Genomic DNA, 26,998 nt, shown 5'->3' with positions numbered 1-26,998 from the left:
CTCTCTCTCTCTCTCTCTCTCTCTCTCTCTCTCTCTCTCTCCTGTCCTTCATCTGCATGTTCCTCTCCTTTCTCCTCTCCCTCTCTCTATATCTCTTACACGCTCAATCCTCTGAATTCCTTTTGTCTTGTTGTGCAGCATCTGAGTCGCCTGTCAAAAGACCTGCCTTCCACTATACCACCACCTCCTCTTCTCATGTCCCCTTCCCTACCCATTGCCACCCCCATCAGTCCACACAACTCTTTTCAATAATCAGTTTTGCTGAAAAAACAGAAGTGTGTAAATGAGCACACTTTTACTACAAAAGGAGCCTGAGTTCAACAACTAGTTAATACCATTTTCTGTTAAGTGTGTGTATGCACCACACAACAGTCTTCTACAGATCAGAGGTTGACTCCCTTATTTTATATATTGCTCACCCAGGAACATCCACTGCTGAAAATCCACATCTTTCATGAAAATCCCTTGATATGTCAGAAAATTGGGGTGCAGTGTGTCATATCACATCTCTGAATAATGAGCACTATTTTCTTTTAAACTATGGTGAACAGTGTTGTGTACCAAAACACCAATACACAGTTTATTTCGCTTCGTGAGGAGGCTGAACTGCGAGACTGTTTTGATCATTTTGTATAACTTTCTAAATATCATACACACTACTAGTGGTTACCTTTATTCACTATGGGAGAAAAAGAGGAGAATGAGTTCCTTAACATGAATAATGTCAAACTATTTTGTAACAATGAATATGAAGATAATCTTCTACATGAAGTGTTCAACTTTCCAAGAGCAATGAAAATCAAGAAAATATTTTAACAAATTTTAATCAAATCTGCATTAACATAATATTCCATAACAACAATAGACTTCACAACAATTTAATACTATATTTTACTCCACAACAGTTAAATAACAGTCAAAAACATTCACTGCATATATTTATTGAAAATACCTTTGCAATTTTTTAAACAAAACTTCTGTTTTATTTGTTATTCTTAAGGTAATGAGGTAGCCAAAACAAACACCAATAACAGTCACAAAGAAACTTAGAGCTTCAAAAATCAACTTTGGGGCAAATATCTTCCAGACCATCAGATGCCTGCAGTGGATTGTAGCAGCAAGCATACATGCAAAAACCTGTGAAATAATGAAAAAGCTTAATTATACAGTTGCATACCCAAACTATTGAAATTTAAATATACTATGACAATTGATATCTACATAGGTACATGGAACTGGCTGTTTAGCATAGGGCTTCTAGAGAGCATCATAGCCTTGGAAATACTCCCTGTTTATTTTGTTCACTTAGTTCTGCTACAAGAAAGAGTCACAGATATAGCTCAAAATCGATTATGTCACTCACTGTGAACATAACCTCATCTTTTCAATTAAAGAATACACATTCAGAAATTATGTAAGAAAGGAAAATTCAAAATAATAAAATAATATTAATATTTTCAAAATTTAAATCCAGAGGCAAAGGAAAATGTGACCTGTATTTAAAGGTGTAAACTGCTGCATTATATTTCTGCATTATATTTCTACTGCATTATATTTCTACTTTGCCATGCAGTCCTGTTATTATTTAGTTTATAGACTGAGTAAATAAATTTTAACAGTTAATACTGTTATATTTATTGAGGCTATCTGTTGCACATCTGTAAATTTATGCAAGACACATTTGAACTTTCTCAATGTTGATCTTTTCTCCAGTTCTTTGTATTGCCTTTTTTGTGTGGCTCCTTTCAGCTACTAAATAATGTGCTATCACTTAGTGTAATATATTCCTTTATAATCAGTTTTCCTTCAGCTACTGTTTTTTGTACGAGTACAATTTTTTCTATGTTAAGTTTTTGCTATAAGCATTGGCTGGATTTTAGTTTTTTGAAATCTGTATCACTCTGAGTTGTATAGCAGTTGTGAGCTATTAAGAGGGTAGTCAGTTCATTTGTTCCGCATTCTATAGATCACTTGTAAGATTAATTGTAATGAGGAATGAGTCATTTTACATTCTCAGTATAGACCAATACACAAATATGGGTACATGCTGACCACTTAAAAATGGCATTTTATTTTATTTTATTTACTACACACATGAATCAGTAATTTCTATCCACCACCTTTCACACATTACATAAATAGAAATTCTTCTACAGAACAGAGAAGTTGTGAAGCACAAACCTTTTCAGTTTGATTTCAAATGTAACTTCACTGTCAAACATTTCATATTATTGGGTAAGTAATTGAAACATTTAGTGGCAACATTGTGCACCAACAGAAAGCCTTAATGTGGAATAATGAATGTAATTTTTTCTTCTGGTGTAGCAATTATGAACATCGCTGTTCCTTTTCAACTGTAGTGAGTTATTTATGATAAACTTTGTGAGGGAATAATTATACTGTGAATCTCAGTAGTCAAAGTGGAAAACTTCTTAAACAACAACAGAAAATCCTGGATGGAATAATATGTAAAATAAGTAAAGGCAACCACTCACCTATAGCTGACTGATGTGTGGCACAAAAAAAAAATATTTACACTAGCTTCCAAGCTATAATCTTTCTCTGAAGTACACACATTCATACATGCAAATGCCCACACAATCCAAAGTGCACCCTATTGTAGCCACAGTGAGACTGTCGATTACCAGTTATTGAGAAAAGTTGCCTGGGTACATGGAAGTAGGGATGGGGTAGGGAAGGATACACAATGCGAGGAGGCAATGCGAGGAGGTGGTTGCGGGATAGGGTAAAGATAGCCCTTTGCCAGAAGACTCAGCAGCTGCACCACAAGAATAAAGGAATTCAGAGGGTAGAGCATATAAGAGACAGAGAAAGAGGGGGGGGGGGGCTGATAGAGAAAAGAAGATGGAGGTGAATGGGAAGATAAGGAGAGAAGAGGGGGAAGGGAGAGGGGTGGAAAAGGAGAGACGAGAAGGCCCCCCTGGCCTAAATCTATCACAGCCTCCCTCCACCCCTTTCCCATCCCTCTCCCCTTCTCTCTTCTCTCCTTGTTCTAGCTGCTTCTCCCCCCCTCCCCCCCCCCCCCTTACCACCTCTATCTATTATTTACTCTACCTTCTGAGCTCTTTCCATCTCGTTGCGCACTGCTGCATCATCTGTCAAAGGGCCTGTCTCACACTACCCTGGTACCCCTTCCTCGCCTAGTGCATCCTTCCCTATCCTCTCCGCACTTCCATCTGCCAGTGCAAAGCAACTGCTCTCAATAACTGATAATCAACAGTCAGGCTCTCGTTTGTGTGTGTGTGTGTGTGTGTGTGTGTGTGTGTGTGTGTGAATGCTTATACCTTTGCTAGAGAGCGAGCAAGAGCTTGAAAGCTATATGAATACTATTTTCTGTTATGTGTTTCTACGTGCCACCTATCAGTCATCAATAAGTGAGTGGTTGATTCCTTATTTTACATATTATAGCTCCTTAAACAGATGGCTACAAGAAGATCAAGAGCAAGCAGCACATAGTACGCTTACAGTTGTCAAAAGTACTAAATGAGCTATTTCTTTGTACAGGTCTGCAGCTCAAAATTTTATTTTAAAATTTATCCTGTCTGTCTTATGCATACTGTATAGTAAGAGTTACATATAAGTTGGAACAAACCTGATGTGTTGAATTTGCCAATGGGTGCATCTTTTAATTGTTGTTTAATTGTGTAGGGTGTTGGGTGCACACAACACGTTTATTCCTATGTATCTTATCGTTAATGCATGGTTCACACTGAGTCAATATGTGATACAACACATTGCAATAAAGGTCATGCAATGTGACACTTAGCAGTGTGACACTCATGTTCCTACTGGGGAGATGTGATATGCAATAGGACACGCAATGCCACTCTCCATACAACAAGCAACAAGACAGCACAAGTGACATTTTTGTTTCAGTTTCAATTGCAATTATGAGCACTTCTGAAGAGGACGTTATTGTGTCTTATAATTAATTAAAGCTCAAAAAACCAAAAAAGAAATGGAAGAACTGGATGCACCCATGCAATGCTATAAATATCAGACACAGTTTGGTTGTGGTTTCTCACTATGCCTCTCAATGTGAAAATTTTATGAATTCTACAGAATTAGTCCAGACAGTTCCCACTTTTTGGAGCAACTTGTATCAGCTATTCTGACAAAGCACAACATAAATTTTCTACTTACTATTTCTCTTGCTGAAGTACGACTGATTACAATATGTTAAGCTGGTTGAAGTGCATGAACGACATTAAAAACACCACTCTGAAAAGATATTTTTTTTAAGATCGCCTAATATGGTACTTTATTCAAATGTAATACTTATATAAATAATATTCAAAAATTAATAAACCTAGGACAGTAGTTCTACACCCATTCAGTTTCACAAAGTAATGTATGATCCAGCTTGAGGAGTACATAGAAGAAATGTTGCTGGATTTGAAGAGTGATCAGTCACAGTCAATGGTGTAGCAACAGGTGCTGAACTCTGTGTAGGGGTAGACAATGTATTTGAAGAAATGAAAGAAGCCCATCATATAAAAATTACTGACCATGTCTTTCTTGCCTTCATCCAGCTGCTCATTCAGAAGTAACAGGAATTTAGCTTTCAGTCTCTTTTCTCCTGTTTTGAGCTTCAGCTCGTATCGGCAGTATATGAAAGAGAGAAACATGAGGCAGCTCTTGACTTCTCGTGACAGGCCACAATAGCGTACAATAGGTGACAATAGCTGCCAACCTTGTCACTGACAAAGTTCAATGTATCATGTATTTTCTCATCACAGCAATTTTGAACCTAAAACCCATCAAACTAAACTGGCCACTGAGTACATTCTTCACTGTAAACTTCTCGACATATACTTGGTGGTTTACTTATTTGTGAAGTATCACAATATCTATGGCAGCAATGCAAAGAAACCAGTTTCAATTCCGGTTTGAACTGATGAACCCACATTTCATTGCCTGTGACAACTTTTGACGTAAAATTGTCATGATCAGTCTTGTAATGTGCAAGCAATTCTGCACAGATAGTCCTGTGTTGCTCTTTATGGTCTTCTGTTAGGCAGTGAGGAACCCAGCTGGCACACACCTTTGAGTACCCCAACTGGTAAATGAGTGTGTCAGCACTACCATAAGAGATGTCATGTTGTGCAGTGAGGTGTTTGATGTGATTCCTCAACCACATTGAATGAGAGTGCTGTACATTTGAATACTGCAGGAGCCTCAATTGTGTGCGGCGAGTCAGCACAAAGGGGACACGACCTTGTTCTGATGATGACAGAAGCCTCACCCAATGACTGCTTGGAACACAACTCTGTTACAGATGCCATTTTGAAGGCTACGTACACTGCCATCAGCTATCCAAACTCCATGGAATTATATGAGGTGAAGAGGGAATATTTCACCATGTCTCACAACAAAGTCCACATTATTTCCACCAAAATTGGCTGAGAACAAAAATGTGTTACATTACTTATTGAATTTCTCTTGCACTATCATCCTTATTCAGGCATTTTATAACATTCTATCCCACAGTTATTCTACATTTTGAAAGCTATGTACGGGGTAATACTCTTTCTGCTGCTATATGGATTTCAACAGCTGTTACCACATTCACACAATGCCTGTTTCCACAAGAGCTATAATTTCCTCAGTGTGAACAACTCTTGGACTGATGACAAAATTTCCACCCTTGGCAAACAGTTATTTTGTTGTCAGATAATAAACGTTTCAGTAAATTGGTAACAGTGCAAGAAGTGTCTAAATGCCAAATTGTCTGGTTAGGTTGCAAATTATCCAATTTCTTCTTCTGTCTACTTAGATGTTGTCAACATATGCTTTCCCACTGTATCATGTAATAGTCATTAAATTTTATCCCAGTTTTCAAAATATGTACATCACGATTCCGCACAGGAGCATGCACAAATTGAATTTTATTTCAGTCCGTAGAGAGCCAGGGTGTACGTTGGACCTCTGAAAAAGCTACATTGATGAAGTCCTCCACAGATGGGGGGGGGGGGGGGGGGGGGGTGAACATTGAGTTTCAACAAGAAATTCACCCAATCATGATATAAAAGCCCAGAATATTTTAATAAGTATGATATTTCTGGCCATGAAAGTTTAATTTTACAAACAGAACTTCATATAAGAATTAAACACAATAAAACAAAAACCTGTAGAGAACGATTTTATCAAACACGTGATAGAGAGGTTTAACCATAAAGTATGTAAACAGACTGGAACTGAATGTGCCATAACAACAATGCCACATTCAACAATCGGCATAACAGGAATCCACACATAAAACAAAACTGTACATATTCACATATAACAGTAGAATAATCCACAAAATAGGTAACATATTAATGAAACAAAGGCTTCAAATGGGATAGCAGATGGACAACATGACAGAGAAAATTCAAGACATACAACACACTTACTGACAAATTGAACAAATCAGGTGTATTCCAACTAACATGTAAGTCTTGCCAGTCAGTACACACAGAACAGACAGGTATAAATTTTAAAATAATATTTTCTAGACACCAGAACCCTGAAAAGTAATGGTTCACGTATCATAAATACTTAATAGCTCAGAACCATTATGTAACTCATGTGGCAGCACTCTGGCACATGTATGTCTTAGTTCCACATGTTCCTAGTTCATCACTACAGCCATCTGCTAAGGCAGCGAGTTTCTTTCTTAGCACGCCTACTTCCACCCCAAGCTTTCGATTCTGCCGTGCAACTGATACCCGCCTACTACGGTCACTGGCTGTTAGTACAAGACAACAGCTCAGTTATTAGAGAGGATTCCACTGACCTAGCCTTGCTTTCAGTCCTGGTCTTCTTCTTGCTGTGTCAACATCAATTTCTACACCATGCCACAACAGACACAATAGATGGCAACACGCTACACCTACTACACAGCCCGTTGTATAAATCAGTGTTTCACACTGCAAGGCTTCTGACCAGCTAGCATTAGTGCCCATGTTGGTACTGTTTAAGTTCAGAGCTCTGGCTGTCACTGCTGATACCCTTGTGTTATAACCATGCGACTTTCATGTGGAGCTCACCCTGACCATTTCTTCCACAAGAGGCAATTAATTCCACACTTAATTCTGCCCCTTGCACTTGTAAGAACAGTGTTGTACTGGTGGATGCTCTGGGACAAAATAGTGGTTTTGTTCGGTGACCCGCTATTCTTACCAAACTGCTCCTTTATCTAGTGCCATCACAACTGCAAGTGACTTTCTCCAATAACTGTTAATTTTAGACCATTTCATATTTTGTCTGTAGAAGTTTAGTTGTTTTAATACACTTATTGTTTCCTTGACCAGATGTGGACCTTGATCTTTGTGCAGTACAGGTACCTATCATGCCTTATTTCACAATTTTGTGATTATTTTAGTAAGTTATGTAAGGAAACAGTCGTACACTAAAACTGATATTTTTTTTCAAAATACTAAAATCATGGCACAGCTTGCAGCAGAAACCTACCAAAAAGAAAGTGTCTACTTACAAAAGGCAATAGCAGAAGGATGGCATACTGATTAGCACCCTAAATGAACTTTACAAGAAAATTAAAACAAACAAATGAAAAAATTCATCATACACAAACAAAAGTACATAAACAAAGTTAAAGTAAGGAGCCAGAACATCAATAGGGGCCAAGAACACAGCAGGAATATACACTTTGTTTTGTGAAACTTGTGTTAATTTGTGAATGTTGTTCAGTTCATTAAAAATATACTGTTTTTCTGTGACTATTTATTCAAGAGAGGAGCATGTGTATAACACCAATAACTATGACAAAAACTGCAAGTAATCACAAAATATTGCCACGAACTACACTATGGAGTAGCAATTAGTGTCACAGGCTGGTGTGCTGCAGGTCAGCAACACAAATTCAATAATCAGCAAACATTTATTTTATAGTATTTCTCATTTCTAGAAGACTGGGTTCCAAAACAGCAGTACACAAGTTACACATCAGGCAACTATCAGCTATTTCTGGAGACACTGGAATAGCTGAAAGATTTTGATCACATACAACAGGTGGGATGACATTAAGTGTTTGGCAAATGTATACTTTTACTTGGACAGCACAGCCCAGCAGTGGTTTGATAGCAATGAAGAGAAGTCAATAGCTGGAGCAAATCCAGACTGAACTGAAGAAAACATTTGGTGATCATCAGCACTAAGTCCATTTAACACAAGAACAATTGAAGAACAGGGCACTATATCATGTGGAAATGATACAGCCTTACATACAAAACAATTTGGTTCTATGCCATATTGTGAATCCAAATATGACAGAAACAGAAAATATCTCACACTTGATGAAAGGAGTTGCAAAAAATGTGTACCAAGGTTTTCCCGTAAAGGATGTTATAACAACAGATGAATTCATCAACAGATGAATTCATCAAAGAATTCACCAAGGATATGCTACACAAAAAGAGTCAGATGAAAGAGGTATGACTAATTCCCAAATGTAGTCCCTATAGTAGTTGTGGAAGACTACCGTGACATTAACTCACCAATACCCCAGAAAGTAAAGGAAGAAATACAGCACTTATGGCTGCCAGAAATGTCAGACTGAGTACACAAGAGAGAGCACTCATGCATGTTCACTACGTATTTCAAGATATAATACAGAATTTGGAAGAAGAGCTGTATTAATCTTCAGCACCAATCTCCACTACCAATTGAACACACCATGAAGAATGAATCTGACCAATTAAGACTTATATCATATCCATCAAACAACAATCAGCATATAAAAAACACGAGCACAACTAACTCCTTCACTAAATATAATGCCCCACAAAAGAAAAGACGTTTGGAGGACGTGATGGCAACATGCCGGTGTATTTCCTCTGTGGATGCCCTGGACACATTGTATGGTACTGCAGAGAAAGAAGACAAGCATTTGACGACTATTATGACATACGATGTCAACCATAACAACAGTCCTACTCATGCCAGTCAACTGCTGACTGTAGTCAAGCTGTGGAATAAAGTCCACCACCATACTCTGGATGAGGATGCTGTAGCCATTCCCAGCTGCTTGCCTAGCAGGAAAATTCAGGAAAACTAAGCAAGGCTATCGTCTATGGAGGTGAGGTCACCAGAGATGAAAATTTTCCTTGGACAATATGAACGAAGATGTCAAGAAAACTCACTGACATCATCATCAACAGCCAACCTGTCCAAGCACTAGTCGACTCAGGGGCTTCTTTTTCTGTAATATAAAATGCTTATCATCACCAGCTAAAGAAGGCTACGTCCTTTGATATGAAAGTGATTGTGCTGAAGTTAGCATATGGAAAATACATCCTGCTGGTGGGAACATATATTGCAATAACAACTCTCAACGACACAACACAATCCTTAAAATTTCTCATTTTAACATAGTGTAGTCATAATGTTATTCTTGGATGGGACTTCTTGCAGGCATCACAAGCAGTCATAGACTGTGGAAGATCAGAGCTCTGGATTGGAAAAGCTATTCCAACAGCATGAGAATTATTGCTTGTGGCAGTTGTTTGCTGTTGCTTCAACAAAGCAAGTTCCAGTTATCAATGAAGATGCTCATTTAAACTGTGAAGCTATTGTCGCTTGCAAAATGTTACTCAGGCTCACAAAAGAAATCTACATACCAGTGATAATTGTTAGCACAGCAGATGGTCAAGGACAATTTTGGTTCATTAATTGTCATAAGCAGCTACAAGTTCATCCCTAAAACTATGAGCACAGGATTAGCCCCAAACCTGTCCAGGATGGGGGGGCTCAGTGCCAATGATGAAGGATATTGCTCCACTACCACTACAGATAAAGCAGGGAAGGAGGTTAGTATCAAACTGTCAATAAGATCTGGCCTCACTGAGGAACAATGTTGGCACATATTATCCAGTCTGTGTCAATTTTCAGATGCTTTCAATTTAAGAGTGGAGAAAAGATAGACCAAGCGGCCCGTGGTAAAACATTGTATCAACATTGGAAGCGATTCACCAAATTACCCAATACTTGTGTAGGGACAAGATGAAATCACTGAACTTTCTGAGTGCCCTGATGCTGTCCTGTTGCCCATGTGGAGGAGGAGGACAACATATGGCATTTCTGCACTGACTACCAACAACTTAACAAAAATAACAAAAAAATGTGTCTACCCATAGACACGCATTGATGACCTCCTATATTGCTAAAAAGGAACAAAATACTTCTCAACAAGTCATGCAGAAAGGCTACTACCAAATCAAGGCTGGCTGGGAAAAGACTGCTTTCATAACTCCTAATAAACTCTACGAGTTCAGAGTTATGGCGTTTGGACTGTGTAATGATCGAGCCACCATCAAATGTATGATGGAGCATCTGCTTCAAGACCTAAAATGGACAATATATATCTGCTATCTCGATGACACTTATTTTTTCAGAGAAATTTGAAGAAAATGTAAACTGCCTGACAACTTTGTTGAAGTCTGTTCAGACCAAAGGCCTCCACCTGAATCCGAAAATGTGTCAGTTTGTGGTCCAAGAAATTAAAATCTTGGGGTAAATTATTCAATGGTGAATGAAGTCTGTGCTGATCCAGAGAAACTAAAGGAACATACACTGTTTCTGACTCTGCAGCACAATCATGACTGGCAATTCATAAAGGACTTCTGTAAAAGAACATGTCCCTTGCAAGAACTTCTACAAGGAGATGCCAAATTTTCCTGGAACAAGGGGCAGAAAAGATCTTTCCTTGGCTTTTAGGAGGTACTAATATCTTCTCCATTCCTAGCACTGTATAATGAGCATGACAGGACAGAAGTTCACATGGATCCTACTGGTTATGCGGTAGTATACTTTTTGTACAAATTCAATAAGGTGCTGAAATGATGATGTCTTATGCTTCCAGACTACTCTCAAAGTCCAAGATGTACCCCTACAACTGAGAAACAGTGACTTACAGTTGTTTCAGCCAGCAACAATTCCCAGCTACATTTATTTGGCAAACCATTCACATTTGTGATGGAGAACCATTCTCTAAGCTCCTGGATCTGTTGGGTTGATTCATAAGATGGCACTGCAGCTTCAGGGGTACCAATTTAACGTGAATACAAGGATGCTGACTGCCTTTTAACGAATCCTTTGGCCGAGCACAGCAGACACTGTGACTGAGCAGAATGAAGATCCAGCATTACTGAAAACCATGGAAGCCACAAAGTAGGGGGAACTGATCTGAGGAGAATTCCTATTAATAAATGGAACACTTATAAAAGGAACTACAATCCACTGGGATGGAAAAGGTTGCTTGTCATTCAAATCCATCAGTGGCCAACTATCCTGAAGTATTTGTATGATGCTCTAACATCTGGTTACATGGGATTCATGAAAACTTTAGACAGGACTGAATGCAGGTATCACTGGGCAGGTCTCTACTGATCCATTACACAAGATGTGAAACACTGTAAGGAATGCTGCTGATGGATGCACATGCTGCAGTTACCTCTGGAGCATCTTAAATTGGGTCCACTTGCAAGCAGCACCATTCCACTCCTCTTCGGGAGATTCAACACATGGGAATTGATGGCTAATAAGCTGCACTGATTACCTCACCTGATGTTGCTACCGAAACTGTATAAACTGTCAAAGCTCCAGAAATTGCAAGGTGTCTTGGAGAAGACATTACTCTGAAGCATGGAAATGCCAAGTGATAACTTCTGATTGTGGAAAAGTTTTTGATTTGAGACTAGTGTCAGAGGTAATTTCATATTGTGACATTACCCACAGAATGATACCTACCTACTAACCACAGAACGCTTCAACAAGATACTGGCAAATAAGCAATCAATGTACGCTGATGTCAAACAGAGAGAGTGGGTGGTTACAATACTGCTCATTCTCACATAGCTCAGAGAATCAGGACAGAACAGGCTTCACACCATTCTTTCGGCTCTGTAGTCAACAGGCAAAAATGACAATGTCCCTGTTTCAGCTGTAGAAAAGTCAGGGTGACTATGTGAAACACCTCATCACCAGGACTAAAAAAGCAAGACAGCTGGCTTGTGTACAATCCGTGGATATCCAGAAGGAGTGAGAGCACTATAATGCCAAGCGCTGGCCACTGAGATGCAGCCTGGAAACTTAATATGGATTTTTAAACCTATGTGGAATGTGGGACTATCAGAAAAGTTACTAAAGCACTATTTTCACTATATATTCTCCTTTGTTGCTTGCTGGATGTCACATACAAAGTCAAAGACTGTGGCCCCCCATCAAGAAGCTAAAAGTGCAGAGACATCACCAATGTCCTCCACATGAAGCCCTGCAACAGTCCTGAGGTGCAGATTTGATGATGGGCCCTTCTCATTCGGGGAAACTGAAAGGGCCACTCTATGATCGTGAATCTTGAATAGCAGAGGCTAACTTTAATGCTCATCTTAGTTTAGACGATGTGACAACAAGACCTGAAAACTAATATCCTCCAGTACTGTCATACATATGAGCAATGACAAGATCTACATCTAGGATCCTATAGTTGGTCCCAAAGAGAACTTCAGAAAAGCACGTCGCTGTTTGTTCAGGAGAGGGGGGGGGGGGCAATGCTGTGCTGTGCTGTGGAGTAGCAGTTAGGGTCACTGGCTGGCATGCTGCAGGGCAGTAATTCAAATTCAATTACTAGCAAATATTTGTTATTTAGCATCTATCATATTTAGAAGGGCCTCAAAATTTCTAATGTTTGTAATGTTTGCATACTCTGGAATATTTGTAGTTTGTAATGTCTGCATTTCTCAAATATTCAATGTTTGTATAAATAGCAACACACTCCGTTCACGAGGCAGTTCTATTCTGTCTGTTCATTGACGTGCACACTACATGTGCTTTCAGTGCTAGGTGTTGTACTTCACCGACAACCTTGCTTTTGGCATTGGACTTGACTGTGGTTGGTGCAATGAAATTATATTTAAAAATTTAATGATGTGTTAGCTGGTCAGTCAATTTTACAAAATGGTTAACTACATGATCATGTATAGAAACTGCTGCAGGACTTAACCTTCTACAGAATAATGTCATAATCACAATAGATACAAAATGTTTTAGGCCTGATCTTAGTTAAAATTATTATTATTATTATTACTATTATGTAAAGCATGACCCACTGGTGTTGGCACAAATGCACTGAAACATGTTTGGGCAATAAAAAGATTAGTTCTTAGCACAATCAAACAGGACTTTATTTCCATGAAGTAATGATTAGATTTGGACATACGATGCCACCTTCAGATATGAAGAGCATGATAGCTGTCATCCTCTTCTTACGAGGAGTGTTTTTATTTATTTTTTAAGTAAGAATAATTTTGAAATAAAAATAAAACAAGTGCGCTGTTCTTAGCAATTTTATTTTTACATGAAAATATGTACCTTAATCTATTTTCCTACACAATTTCACCAGGTTCATTTAAGGCACTTAATACATTGTACAACTACCTTTTGAATACTATCCTCAAAGAAACCTCTGCCTGATTAGACAACTGCATAAAGCACACTTCTTGGCACTTAAAGAAACCCAACACTAAACATCAAAATTGTAAAGTGTGTGTTCTCACTCATTTTTTATCAACTTTCTGCAGAAAATCATCAGTAATGATTGAAGACCACTCACTTTATTCCTCATCATGCATGTTTGTATGGACATCTTTACAAGCTCTCACCCATTTCCATGCCATCCCATTGCTCATAATGGTTCCTCCATACACTTCATTGATTTGATGATGAATTTCAGGTGCATTCAGACCTTTAGCACTAAGAAAACAAATCACAGCCCATATTTCAGAGTCGGTAGCATTCTCAATCTGAAGAGACATTTCAAATATGCACAAATGAACATAAACAAGGTAATAGTTGTGGGAATCATGCCGAAAAGAAGATTAAAGTACAGGCTTTCACTTAAAAATAAAATTGCTAAGAAAAATCTACCTGTTTTATTTTTATTTCAGAACAGTACTTACTTTAAAAAAAAAAAAAAAAAACATGCCTCATATTTCAAATATGAAGTTCTAGGACTGAACATTGTATGTGGATGGAAAGTCTGCATACAAGCCGAAGGGTCACAAGTTCTGCATACACTGTCATGATCTTGCTAGCATACAAACCTTTTTCATATTAAACTTTATAACTGAAAAGTTTCATGGTATGAAAACAGGGGACCACTCACTCATCAGAGAAATTCTGATAAGTAATAGGAAGGACTGATTCTCCTCCTTTCTAATCTGTACATCAGTTATTTCTGTAGCCCAGAGCTAGAACAGGTGTATTTCTGTATTCTAATGCTAGAACAGTGGTGGTCCTCTCTCTTGTACTAATTATGCCTTTCTTAATCTTTCAGTCCGTCATTATGCCTGCTATTTGGGGTGGTCAACTCCACAGTTCAGATGATTTTGTGACTCTACTATCGTTCCTTTCATGTGCATTTTATTTTGATTTGGCTGAGAATGTCGGGAGTCCATTTAACCCTGGCCTGGATTTTCTATGAACTGACTGTTAGTCCTCTTATCTGTTGTTTACGACATTTTCTTTTTTTAACTTGAGGTATAAACAACACTGTTTTATTTTTGGTCCATTTTTCCACTCAGATGTATACCTGAAGATGCAGCTTATAAGCTGCAAAATAAGTTGTTTCAATAAAGGATCATTTAACAGCTGTTGTGGTTCTTCATTTATCAGGAATCAGGATGCATTTCTGCAGCTGTGGCTGCCTGCAGTATTTTTTTTTTTTTTTTTTTTTTGCAATTTATTAACAGAAACATTGGAGAGATACTTCTTCTGTTTCAAAAGGTAATTTGTTTATCACACACTCACAGCTATTTTAGTTACTGGTATTTTTGAGATTTGTATTTTATGTTTGGAAAAGAAGAACCCCAAAATTCCATTTAGACCTCTATTAGTGGTTCTCTCTCATTTTGTATCTCACTGGTCTATGAAAATATTCATATGCATATCTCACTTTTTAACATTGCTGAAAACCTGTAAACCTACATCCATTGTCCACTGCACAAATACATATCATCATCTATTACTCAAAGCCCACGTGGCCTTATATGGTCAACTTTAAGTAATGACATAAAAACCAGTCTTGAAGTTTCAGCAGAATGAAGAATTAACCTACCCTAATTCCATGGAACATTATGTATCTGACGCTCAGACTGAAGAGCTCCTGGTACATCATATTCTTCTTCTCTAGAAGTACAAGTTCTCCTTGGTTTGTATCTTCTTTCAAATTATTATTTGCAGCAACAAATTTGGGCAACATTACGAGAAGAGTAAAAGGTGTTATCAACAGTAGTGGCAACATAAGGCCAAATATTAAATGTGAGGTGAATGTGTTGATAACAATCAATAAGCCTGGAATGATGTGGTTTGATAATTGGCCAGTAGTGCCTACAAATGCAGCATTCCACTGTATTGTACTGAATGCTGGTTGATGCCCTGTTGCATAAAAGAAGGTGACCGAAAGAAATCCCCAGCATATAACAGATGACCAAGGCACAATGAAGAGATGAGCTGAAACAAAATAAATAAGAAATAAGTTTGCTTGCAAGAAATATATGAAACAAAGACAAGAACAATGAAATATGAATAGCAATAATGTCACATTGCATTCTTAATTCTTGATATAAAGATGATTTAGTTAAGTCATAAAACCTTGAGATCAAAGACACTATGACAAATTTTCATTTTTCCCTTGATTCATTCTTTAAGTTTAGTCTGTTTGCTACATTCCACACAACAATAACATTGTTATCCAATTAATACAATAACGGAAAATCCTGGTCGGTAAACAAACACTTGAATGGGTAATGACAGATGCTCTCCGTATAAAAAAAGAGTTTAGCAATGGATCAGTGGAGGAATAAGGACTACATAAACACTGACTTCGAATGTGGGCCAAATTTGACTGGATCCATGAAGAATGCACTGTCAGAAAAAAAAGGGTCATGTTTAACCACATGTCTGTTTTGACAGCCAGAACTGAAGACTGGAAGTGGAAAACGATGAATGTGCCAAAAATAAATATTTAGGAAAATGGGATAAAAACCCTTATGGAAGTTATATTGCAAACCATTTGTATTTAATGAAATATAAATTCTGATATTTGGTATCCATTTCAACATTTCACCCAAACAAATTTTAAAAAGGAACATACGGTATTGAGCACGAAATCCTGTAAGACTTAACATTTCTGTAAGACAGAATGTGCCTTGCTTCTTAGCCAAGGGTGCCTTGCTTCTTAGCCAAGAAAATGCTGAATGTCCACTGAAGTTCTTATACCACTTACATAAAGATTCATAAAACACTCTATATTTCACATCAAGAAATGGAATCATAGTAAGGTGGTCTTTTTTTCTCTTCACTTAATCTACTTGACAGTGGAAGTTGGGGAACATTTCATCAGGATGGCAGATCATTGACGTTTTGTCCCTTTTGAAAACAGAGAACTCAGTCCAGTCTGCTTTATCAAAATGATTTTTGATTAGAAGCTTGTCTTCCTTGTCTGAAGTGAAACATATTACTGTAACTATGGTTATTTTTAATTTGCTGGTGTGTATTAGCCAAGGAACCCAGATCCATGAAATCACACCCATGTTGATCACCCTAAGAGGTTTCTTTATTCTAGCTGTGGTTATAATGTTTTTCAATTCTTCAGGCAACATTAACATTCTTTTTCCTTTTCTTTATAATGAAAATTCTCAATTGGAAGGCACGTAACTATGCTCAGAACTTGATTTCAACACTCTCAAAGATACTTTCTGAAACAAACAACATTAAAGCCATCATCATCATCCTATAATTTTTGTTCTGTCCAACACAGTTACCATACCACAAAATTAATTTCTTTATGTGTGTGTATCCCAAAGCCACAACATTTAAGAAAGGTGATGCCACTTCATTACATCCTCGACCAGTTACCTCATGCCACATGCACATGATGATTTGCCTGAATCAGCATGTATTCCCAAGTTATAATGTGAGAGCTGTCATGAGTAAAATGCGCTGCTGTGTGTTAGCGTAGGTGTAAAAGAACTTGTTGCAAATCTATGGACACAGTGAATGTTTCACTGTTTCACTTAAAGACATCTGTGAATTTGTAAAGTCAATTTTCATAAAGTCCTGAGCTTTCTTGGTGTTTTCATGATCAAGTTTTGCAGACTTCGCAGATTCATTAGAGGTAATTTCTACCTGCATACTCAGCTGATCATGTAGTTCATGTGTCATTTCTTTGTTTGCTGAAGGAAACTTTGCTGAAGAATTTCTTGAAGATGGTGGAACAATATTTGTAAGTCACTGAAGAAGTGACAGGTTTTTCTTTAAAAGAAGTATACATACTACTTTCTTCTGCCATAGTGACTTCCTTCTCTGGGAAAGCTATTAATGTGTCTTTGACTTGAGTCACGTCTTCATTGCTGAACTTCGTTTTATGAACATGCGAACTTGCAATGTGTCTTCTACAGTCGTCGTAAGTTGTTTCCCCCTTTAAAGTTTCTCTTGAAGAATCTGTAGCCATCAGGAAGGAAATCCAAAAATATCTGAGAACATTTTATTACATATTGCATGTTGCCTCCCGAACCATTAGGTATTGTGTAATGCATGCCGGCTTGCCTTCTGCTCTCATACGACTTATCATTTGTACCATGATGTCTTTTGCCAACAGATGTTACTTGAATGCACCCCATTAAGAATGTATCCTGATGCTCTTAAGAGAGGTGGTAGAACAGCACAAACAGAGGCTCTCTGTTTCCTGTATGATAATGACTTGCAGGAATATCTGCATTTACACAGCACCTGAAATCAAACCTATATAATATAAAATGGCAATAGTAATAATGAAACATAATTAATATTTCTTACAGATATTTTATTATGTAATGCATAACACCACAGAACACATGGTTCGAACTTACATCATGTGGGGGAGAAACAGCTATCTCTTTGTATGCAGAGTGTGGGCTTCCATGAATTCTTAGGCCTGAGTTTCTAAGTTAGCAACCTTTCCTTTCCTCTCCTTTATAGCAATAAACATTATCAAAACAAATACACAATATTCAAAGTACTACAATGGTAGGAGCTCACATCAAACACAGGTTACAACGATCACTGCCTTTAGGCACATGGCACATACAGCATTCACCGTGCCGCTGCCAGTGGAACATCCAGTTTCCTACATTTGTCTGATGTCTTGTGAACAAAAGGAAACCTTTGTGATACTTCCAAACTTTTCCATGTTATTTGCCTTGGCACGTACAATGGTTTCCAAGTAAAATCTGACACTGTCCAGTTTTGGCACTTCCTGTGTTTCTCATTTCCAGTCTTCAGTTTTCCCCCTCTCAAGTTGATGGATAAGAGCTTCAGTAACACTACATTAATACTTATGGGGTAAATGAAGTTTTCGTAAAAAAAAAAAAAAAAAAAAAAAAAAAAAAGTTTCTGCATAAAAAGCACCATCCATGAGTGATCAAAAGTTACTGAAAGGACTGTTTGACAACTTTCCTTTAAGTTGTTTGAAAATACAAGTTGTGAAGCCTGCAGCATGCCATCATACAAACCTGGAAACAATAGAGCTACATTTCCAATGATGACTAGGCCAGTCTATTTATTCCTCATGAATATCCTCATACAGTATTTCTTCCAGTTAATAAAGTTAGTGCCATTGTTTTATGATCAAGTTATGGCATTAACAGAAGTTTTAGAGCTTACTGAACAATTCTACATACTTGAAGATTGACAGCAATCTTACGAATGGGGTTCAAAGAAAATCTGTGACACTTTCTCTACTGATAAATCATAGTATGATCTCTCAAATTCAGTTCTGAAAGAATACAACAAGAAAAAATTATACTCTTGCCATTTTCTGTGACATTACCAAGAATTTTCATTATGTATATCACAAGATTTTAGAAGGGAACTAAGATGTTATAGTGTTCAAAGCATGCTCCTTGCATGGATGGTGTCAAATCTCAGCATCAAACAGGGGTTACACCACAAGAAAAAAATTGAATTCAGACTGCGAAAGCTATAAATATGGCATCACACAAGTTCTGGTACATCACTGATTCCAGTTCTTGATCTTCATAAATAATTTACCACAGATACTGGAGGGTTCTTCAAAAACTGTGATGTTTGAAGAAGATACAAGTACAAAGATAACAAGCACAAATACATCCATACAAGATGGGGAGAGGAGCATAGTGGAACAGACGTACAATTAGTTCACAGCAAAAGTTTACAGGTACCAGAAGTAGAGATAAAAGAAAGAAAATTGTGTGAATTCCTACGAAACCATATGTATCAACTGATGTGGTACCATCAGGTGAAAAATTAACCAACAGTCTCAGTTCTGCCTGTTTCGCACTCCGAAATCTCTCAGAGCATGTTGACCTGAAGGTAAAATGTATGCTTTTCTCAGTACTTTCATATATTATAATCATCAAGAGCATTGTAGCTAAGATCAAATAACTATTTATTTTACAGAAGCATCACAGAAATGTTAGAAAACCAACTGACAAATCTATGAATATACTACAGCTCCCTAAGAATTGTTCCGGCACGATTGCAAAGACAAGATTATATTAATTACAGTGTGCTCAGAGGTGTTTACAGAATTCTTCTCACACTACACATGCAAATGGAGCAGGAAGTGATCCTAATACATGGTGGAACGGGAAGTACCACTTCACAGTGGTCTACAGTGTGGATGTAGATGTAGAATTGGTCAGTAAGGATACTGAGTAAAGTCAATAACCTAACATCTTACAAAAGGACTTGGAACTAACATGCCAATATGTTTACTCCATAATGGCATTTGTGACCAATAATGTAACTGAATTTTGGATGAACTATGGAACTTGTAACTTAATGGTGCAAACAAAAATAATTTTTGTATAAACTCTACATTCCTCTTTCAGGTACTGAATGGAATCATACATTTTACTGCAAAATGTTGTTAACAGGTTTCCAGCAGCCATCAGGCAATAAATCTGAAATCCACAGATAGTCAAAAAATAAATAAAAGTCTCTTTAACCACTTCTAATTCATCAGAAAATTTGGACTAGAAAACGTAAATTCTGGTTAGCACTACTACTCACGTTAACATTCACTTTTCGAGTACAAGATAGCTGATAATGTTTTTCTTTTTTTTAAATCAATACAGTCACATAAAAACTTAGTAGGATGTAAAGGAAGGATACAATGAAGGAAGATCAACATTTAACATCCCACTGATCACAAAGGACAGAGAAGTAAATCAACCATTGCATTTGAAATGAACCATCCCAGCATTCACCTTAAATAATTTAGGGAAATAATAGAAAATCTACATATGGACGGCTGGATGGGAAACTGAAATACAGTCCTCCCTAACAGGAGTGTAGTTCGTATGACATAATAAAAGCAGCAGCCAAGTAGTATAACAGGAAGAGTATTGACTTTTTCCAAACTAGCTATTTTTCTGCTAATATAGACACTATTCAATGTAATTAAAAATGTTAGTAGATTAGCCCTAGTTGTTAGCAAACTTTACAGAAGAAGCCTGCAACAGTTGTCACTTCCTGTTGATGTATTACTACGTTGTTTCATATCTTTGAAGGCATCCCACCATGACTGGTTCCAGGGACCGTATGTGCACAATTGAATGAATGAATAAATCTTCTTTGGCATTGAATTGGCATCATCGAGACAATATGATAAAAAATTCAGACAGATAGATTTGACTTTGTGTCGAATTTATGACACTTTTCATTCAAGCTCCTCAATTTGACATCACAATGTTGGGTACACCCTGTTTAAGACCTCCAACCCAGGAAAAATTCCTGGTACTCCACATTACAGTAATCCACACTGACCACTCAGCTACGAAGACCTATTTTTTGTCCAATACTAATTTTAAAGGTCCACTAATTATGTCACAAAAAATTTAGTTTTTTAGTATGATCATTAATGAGAAAATGTTTATTGACACATGATTTTGAATGACTCATTGGTACGTACTGATCATTCTGATTAAACAGCCTGGATCTTAAACTCAGCCATTAAATCATATTTTTATTCATAAAGTTTAAAATCACTTCAACTTTCTTATTGAACCATGTGGATAGTAACAATCAATGGTATTAACTGGCATATCTATGTGTAATTTCACAAGCAGTGGATATTTCTCATAATGATCAGCTACAAGACTTACAAGGACTGAATGATGTTTAAATTCACTGCCTTTTTCTGTAAAGCAGAATTATATGCTCCAAAATGGGCTGGATCCCAAAAAGTTGCCAGACGAAACTTATCTTGCAGATCTGTTTAGTTATATGAAATATGATTTGTTTATACAAAAAACAGGTGTTCCCACAATACTCTGTCAAATAAATAATGCTTACATCAAGCAAATTATGTGTACCTCTCAGCATCAATATGCTGAGTACTCACGGTGCATTCGCCTTTTATAGGTGAGTGTACCTGCTGAATACATCACTGCACCACTACTGGCCGTTCACTGGATTACGACAATGTTAAGATGTTTGCCTCTCATTGTTCTGAGAATGAGATGTAAGTGAGGAATCATGTTATCAACATTTTCCCCTTTGGGTAATCGGTCTTCTGACTGGTTTGAAGCAGTAAGCCACGAATCCCTCTCCTTTGCCAAACTCTTCATCTCAGAGTAGCGAACTGCAACCTATGTCCTCAATTATTTCCTGGATGTTTTCCAATCTCTGTCTTCCTCTTCAGTTTTTACCCACTACAGCTCCTTGTAGCACCATTGACATTATTTCCTGATGTCTTAACACACCTCATAACATACTGCCCCTTCTTCTTGTCAGTGTTTGTCACATATTACTTTCTTTACAGATTCTGCAGAGAACCCCATTATTTCTTACCATATCAGTCCACCTAATTTGCAACATTCTGCTGTAGCTCAACATCTCAAATGCTTCAATTCTCTTCTATTACAGCTTTCCCACAGTCCATGATTCACTACCATATAACACCTAGCGCCAAACGTACATTCTCAGAAATTTCTTCCTCAAATTAAGGCCTATGTTCGATACAAGTAGACTTCTCTTGGCCAGAAATACCCTTCTTGCCTCTGCTAGTCTGATTTTTATGTTCTCCTTAGTTCTCCTAAGGTAGCAGAATTCCTTAACTTTATCTACTCCATGAGCACCCATTTTGATGATAAGTTTCTTGCTATTCACATTTCTGTTAATTCTCATTACTTTGTCTGTCCTCGGATTATTCTCAATCTATATTCTGTACTCACTACGCTATTCATTTCATTCAGCAGATCATGTAAATCTTCACTTTCACTAAGGGTAGCTATGCCATCAGCAAATCTTATCACTGACACCCTTTCACCCTAAATTTTAATCTCACTCTTGAATCTTTCTTTCATTTCCAGCATTGCTCCTTCTGCATACAGATTGAACCCTAAGGACAAAATACTGCATCCCTGTCTTACACCTTTTTTAATCAGAGCACTTCATTCTTGGTCTTATAATCTTGTTGTCCTCTCTTTGTTCTTGTACATATTGCATAACACCCATTATTCCCTATACCCTATTTATCTCAGAATTTCTAATACCTTGTGCCATTTTATATTGTCAAATGTTTTCCAGGTCAACAAACCCTAGGAATGTGTCTTGAGTTTTCTTCAGTCGTGCTTCCATTATCAAGCGCCTCTTAGGTGCTTTTAACTTCCCTAGAGCCCAAATGATCGTCATCTAACAGAGTCTCAATTTTCTTTTCCATTCTGCAAATCACTCTTGTCAACAGCTTGGATGCATGAGCTGTTAAGCTGCTTGTGTGATAGTCCTTGCATTTATATGTCCTTGCTCTCTTTGGAATTGAGTGGATGGCACTTTTCTAAAATCGGATGGTACTTTCCCAGTCTCGTAGATCCTACACACCAACTTGAATAGTTATTTGGCTGCCACTTCCCTCAATGATTTTAGAAATTTCGATAGAGTGTTATCTATCCCTTCTGCCTTATCTGATTTTAAGTCTTCCAAAGCTCTTTTAAATTCTGACTCTAATACTGGATCAACTGTCTCTTCCATGTGGACTCCAGTTTCTGTTCCTATTATATCATCAGACAATTTCACCACTCCTCATAGAGGCCTTCAATGCACTCATTTCACTTATCCACTCTCTTCCCTGCATATAACAGTGAGTTTCCCATTGCAACGATTGCTTTTTCACCTATAGGGGGGATGTTTTGACTTTTCTACACAATATGTCGGTCCTTCCATCAAACTTTTTTTCTGGATTCTTCACACTTTTCCTGTATCCATTTCGGATTGGCTTCCCTCTGCATTTCCCACTTATATCATTCTTAAGTGATTTACATTGCTGTGGTCCTGTCTTTCTAACATTTTTGTACTTTTTTATTTCATTTCTCAATTGAAGCATTTTTTTCTGTTACCCAAGATTTATTTGGAATTACCCTCCTAGTACGTATGTTTTGTCTTTCCAATATCTGTGATTGTCTTTTGTAGAGATGTTCAATCTTCTTCAACTGAACTGACTACTGTGGTATTCCATACTGCAGTATCCACATCTTTAGCGAACTTCAAATGCATCCCATTCTTCCTCAGTATTTCAGTATCCCACTTCCTTCCATTCCACACTAATTCTTTCGTATGATTCTCTTAAACTTCCGTCTATTCATCACTAATACTAAATTGTGATCTGAGTCTGTATCTGCTCCTGGGCATGCCTTACAAGCCAATATCTGATTTACAAGCCAATATCTGATTTCAAAATTTATGCCCGACCACGATGTAATCCAGCTGGAATCTTCCCATATCTCTAAACCTTTTCCAAGCATACCTTCTTCTTCTGTCATTCTTGAATGAAGTACTCATTATTACCAGCTGAAATCTATAGCAGAACTCAATTAGTCCTTCTCCCCAGTCATTCCTACTACCAGCCTGAATTGTCATGTAACCTTTATTCTATTCCTTCCACTAAAACCTTGTTCCAGTCCCACATGATTATTAGATTTTCACTCCAATCCCGGGAGCGGAAAGACTTACCTCAGGGGGAAAAAAGGACAGGTATACACTCGCACACACACACACACATATCCATCCGCACATACACAGACACAAGCAGACATTTGTAAAGGCCCGGGATTGGAATGACTCCTTACCCTCTCCCTTAAAACCCACATCCTTTCGTCTTTCCCTCTCCTTCCCTCTTTCCTGATGAGGCAACAGTTTGTTGCGAAAGCTTGAATTTCGTGTGTATGTTTGTGTGTCTATCGACCTGCCAGCACTTTTGTTCGGTAAGTCACATCATCTGTGTTTTTAGATAAATATAAACTTAGATGAACATGTAGATGAGTGGAGTATGTTGAAGAAGTAAAAGTTAATTGTACCTTCGTTTCCAATAAATCATGTTTCTTACACACTTCTCGTTATTTGCTTGCCACACCTCGTATATCTACATTGAGCTTTAGTGTTTCTGTTTTCAAATTTTCTACCTTCCCTAACACGTTCAAACTTCTGAAATTCCATGCGCTGAATCATAGAATGTTTTCCCTTTTGTTTGTTATTCCATCATTTCCTATGGTCACCTTCTCCTTGGCAGTTCCCTCCTAGAGATCCGAATGGGGGCTAATCTGCAACCTTTTGCCAATGGAGAGATCACCCTGGCACTTTTTCAATTACAGGCCACATATCCGCTAGATACGCCTTATGCATCTTTAATGCAGTGGCTTCCATTGCCTTCTGCATCCTTATGTCATAGATCACCGCTTATTCAACCACCTCTTACAAGCAGTTTCCCACCCCATGGTCACAAGAGAGTCTTGAACCTCTGTCTGCGCCTCCATCCTCTTTTACAAGGTTGTTGGCTGAACAAAGGTGACTTCTTATGCTGGAATGCTGCCACTGCTGATGATTTTTATTCAAAATTTACGCAGTGGCTACGTTTGAACTCAGGATGTTTTTATTACTACTCTAAGTAGCTACCCCTAGACCAAGGGTCCCAATAACTTAGTGACTGACAAAATGATTACGAATTTTTCCTTGGCAAATCCAAGAACCCAGCCTCTCTAAATTAACACATAGCTGTTCAGCTGTTTTTACCTACGACAACTTTTCATATTATGTTGAATGCACAAAGTACTTGGTAACACTGCACTGCAACCTTTGTAACAGATTACCACCATCTTCCAATCTCACTATTAACATCTGTGAGTTCCAATATCTTTCTCAAATCTTCCATATCACATCTGTAGACAAAATATGCAAAATGTGCACTACGGAGGTAATCTCTTAATCTGTCAGAAGCTGCATATGTGGTGTGTATCTGAAATGTCTGTCCACATTCAATATACTACATCTAGCTATGTGAAAGAGATATAACTGAGTACTTAGTACACACGGAAATATTGATCCATTTCTTATTCGTACAGCAAGCATCTTCAGTCATTTAGATACAGATAACTTATCTGCCTACCTCCTCTATTCAGCTGGTCACCACTTTACACCCAACCACATGCTTGCTGAGTAATAGATACAACACAGCAAGAACTCACGAGAGAGTACAGAAAAGTTCACAACTGATCCCACTGTTCACCCACAATTCTTTTATTTATTTTAAAGAGGTATATGACAGTGTACAATGTGAGATACTCAGTTTCATCACCACCATCATCCATACAAACATCAGTAGTGTTCTGAACAAAGCCAGATCCTCAGATGATCTGGAGGGTGGTGTGTCCTTTATCCTTCAGTTTCTATTATAGTTCTTTTCCATTTACTTCTATCTTCAGTTTCTTCTTTCAGCTGTCAACGTTTTCCATTGATCCTTAATTCATCCATCACCTGTGCTGCTCTGCTCATTCTGGATTTTCCTTCTACCTTATCTTTTAAACAATGGTGTAGAAAACACTTCTTTCTCAAAATACGGGTTATTCTATTAGATTTTCTGCAAAGAACTTTTGTCGCAGATTTCTTTTAATCAACTGTGTTTCATTGATTATTTTTTCATGTAATTTTATCTTTCCTGTTCTTCTCTAACAACATATCTCAAAGCTGATATTCGCTATCAGTTTTTCTTAGGGTCCAAGTTTCAGATCCATTCAGTGACAGTACATCACATGTAACATTTAAGAATTTTTTTTCTTCAGTGCAATATAATACATGGCTAGTCAGCAAAGATCATCATTTTGTGAATGACATGCAGCTACAGACATACAAATATTAAATATGTCTCTTGATGATTTTAGACACACCAACAACTAGTCATTGGAACTTTTGGAACACCAATATAACCACAGATCTACCTATATATCTATACTACAATCCAGTGTGAAGTGCATGGCAGGTGATGCTTGCCAATGAGCTATTTATTAGAGCTGTTTCACATTTCATGCCTTGCTATTGCTGTAATTAGTCTAATATTGTTTCCGCACTCCACACGGGAATGATAGGTAGGGGGTAGTGATATATTCCTAGATTCCTTACTTAGTGCTGGTTTTTTAAACCTTTCATGTAGGCTTCCATGAAATAGTTTATGCCTACCTTCAAGCACTTGCCAGATAAAGCCTTTTCAGCCTTTCTGTGACCCTCTCCTATGGTTCAAACAAACCTGTGAACATACATGTTGACCTCTTTCGTATAAAATCAATGTCCGCTTTAACCCAATTTGGTACCGAGTCCAACATAATTAATTAATATTCTACGATAGGCTGAACAAGTGGTTTGTAAATTATGTCCTTTGTAGGCTGATTACATTTTCCCTGTATGCATATAGAGCAGATAGAGCGATCAGCCATAAGAATCACAGAAATATCCACTAAATAAGACATATTCCAAGGTCATTGCATCAGCACTACCTGGCAATGCACAGCTGCGAGATTACTGAGCTCTGTACTTAAACCTTCTGGAAAGACATCAATTCAAACTTCTGGGCTGATAGGCTGGGGTTGATAAATAAAAACAACTTCCTGACATTCTGTCTCCTACTGCAAGTGAC

General features: G+C 37.6%; 1 protein-coding gene across 1 annotated transcript in view; it reads right to left on the bottom strand.

Annotated features, from left to right (window-relative positions):
- Window positions 1-806: 806 nt before the first annotated feature.
- The window catches only part of LOC126262386 (GPI ethanolamine phosphate transferase 3), a 75,059-nt gene continuing 48,867 nt past the window's right edge, over window positions 807-26,998 (bottom strand). The window contains exons 4-5 of the mRNA XM_049958985.1: window positions 15,134-15,528; window positions 807-1,137 (exon numbers count right to left, since the gene is read on the bottom strand). Of these exons, the coding sequence (XP_049814942.1) occupies window positions 940-1,137; window positions 15,134-15,528 (593 nt within the window). The 3' untranslated portion in view covers window positions 807-939. The remainder of the gene's footprint in view (window positions 1,138-15,133; window positions 15,529-26,998) is intronic.

The sequence above is a fragment of the Schistocerca nitens genome, chromosome 6, assembly GCF_023898315.1.
Source record: "Schistocerca nitens isolate TAMUIC-IGC-003100 chromosome 6, iqSchNite1.1, whole genome shotgun sequence".
Classification (NCBI taxonomy): domain Eukaryota; kingdom Metazoa; phylum Arthropoda; class Insecta; order Orthoptera; family Acrididae; genus Schistocerca; species Schistocerca nitens.
The sequence above is the reverse complement of the archived record's forward strand: the minus strand, read 5'-3'. Positions and strand labels throughout refer to the sequence as shown.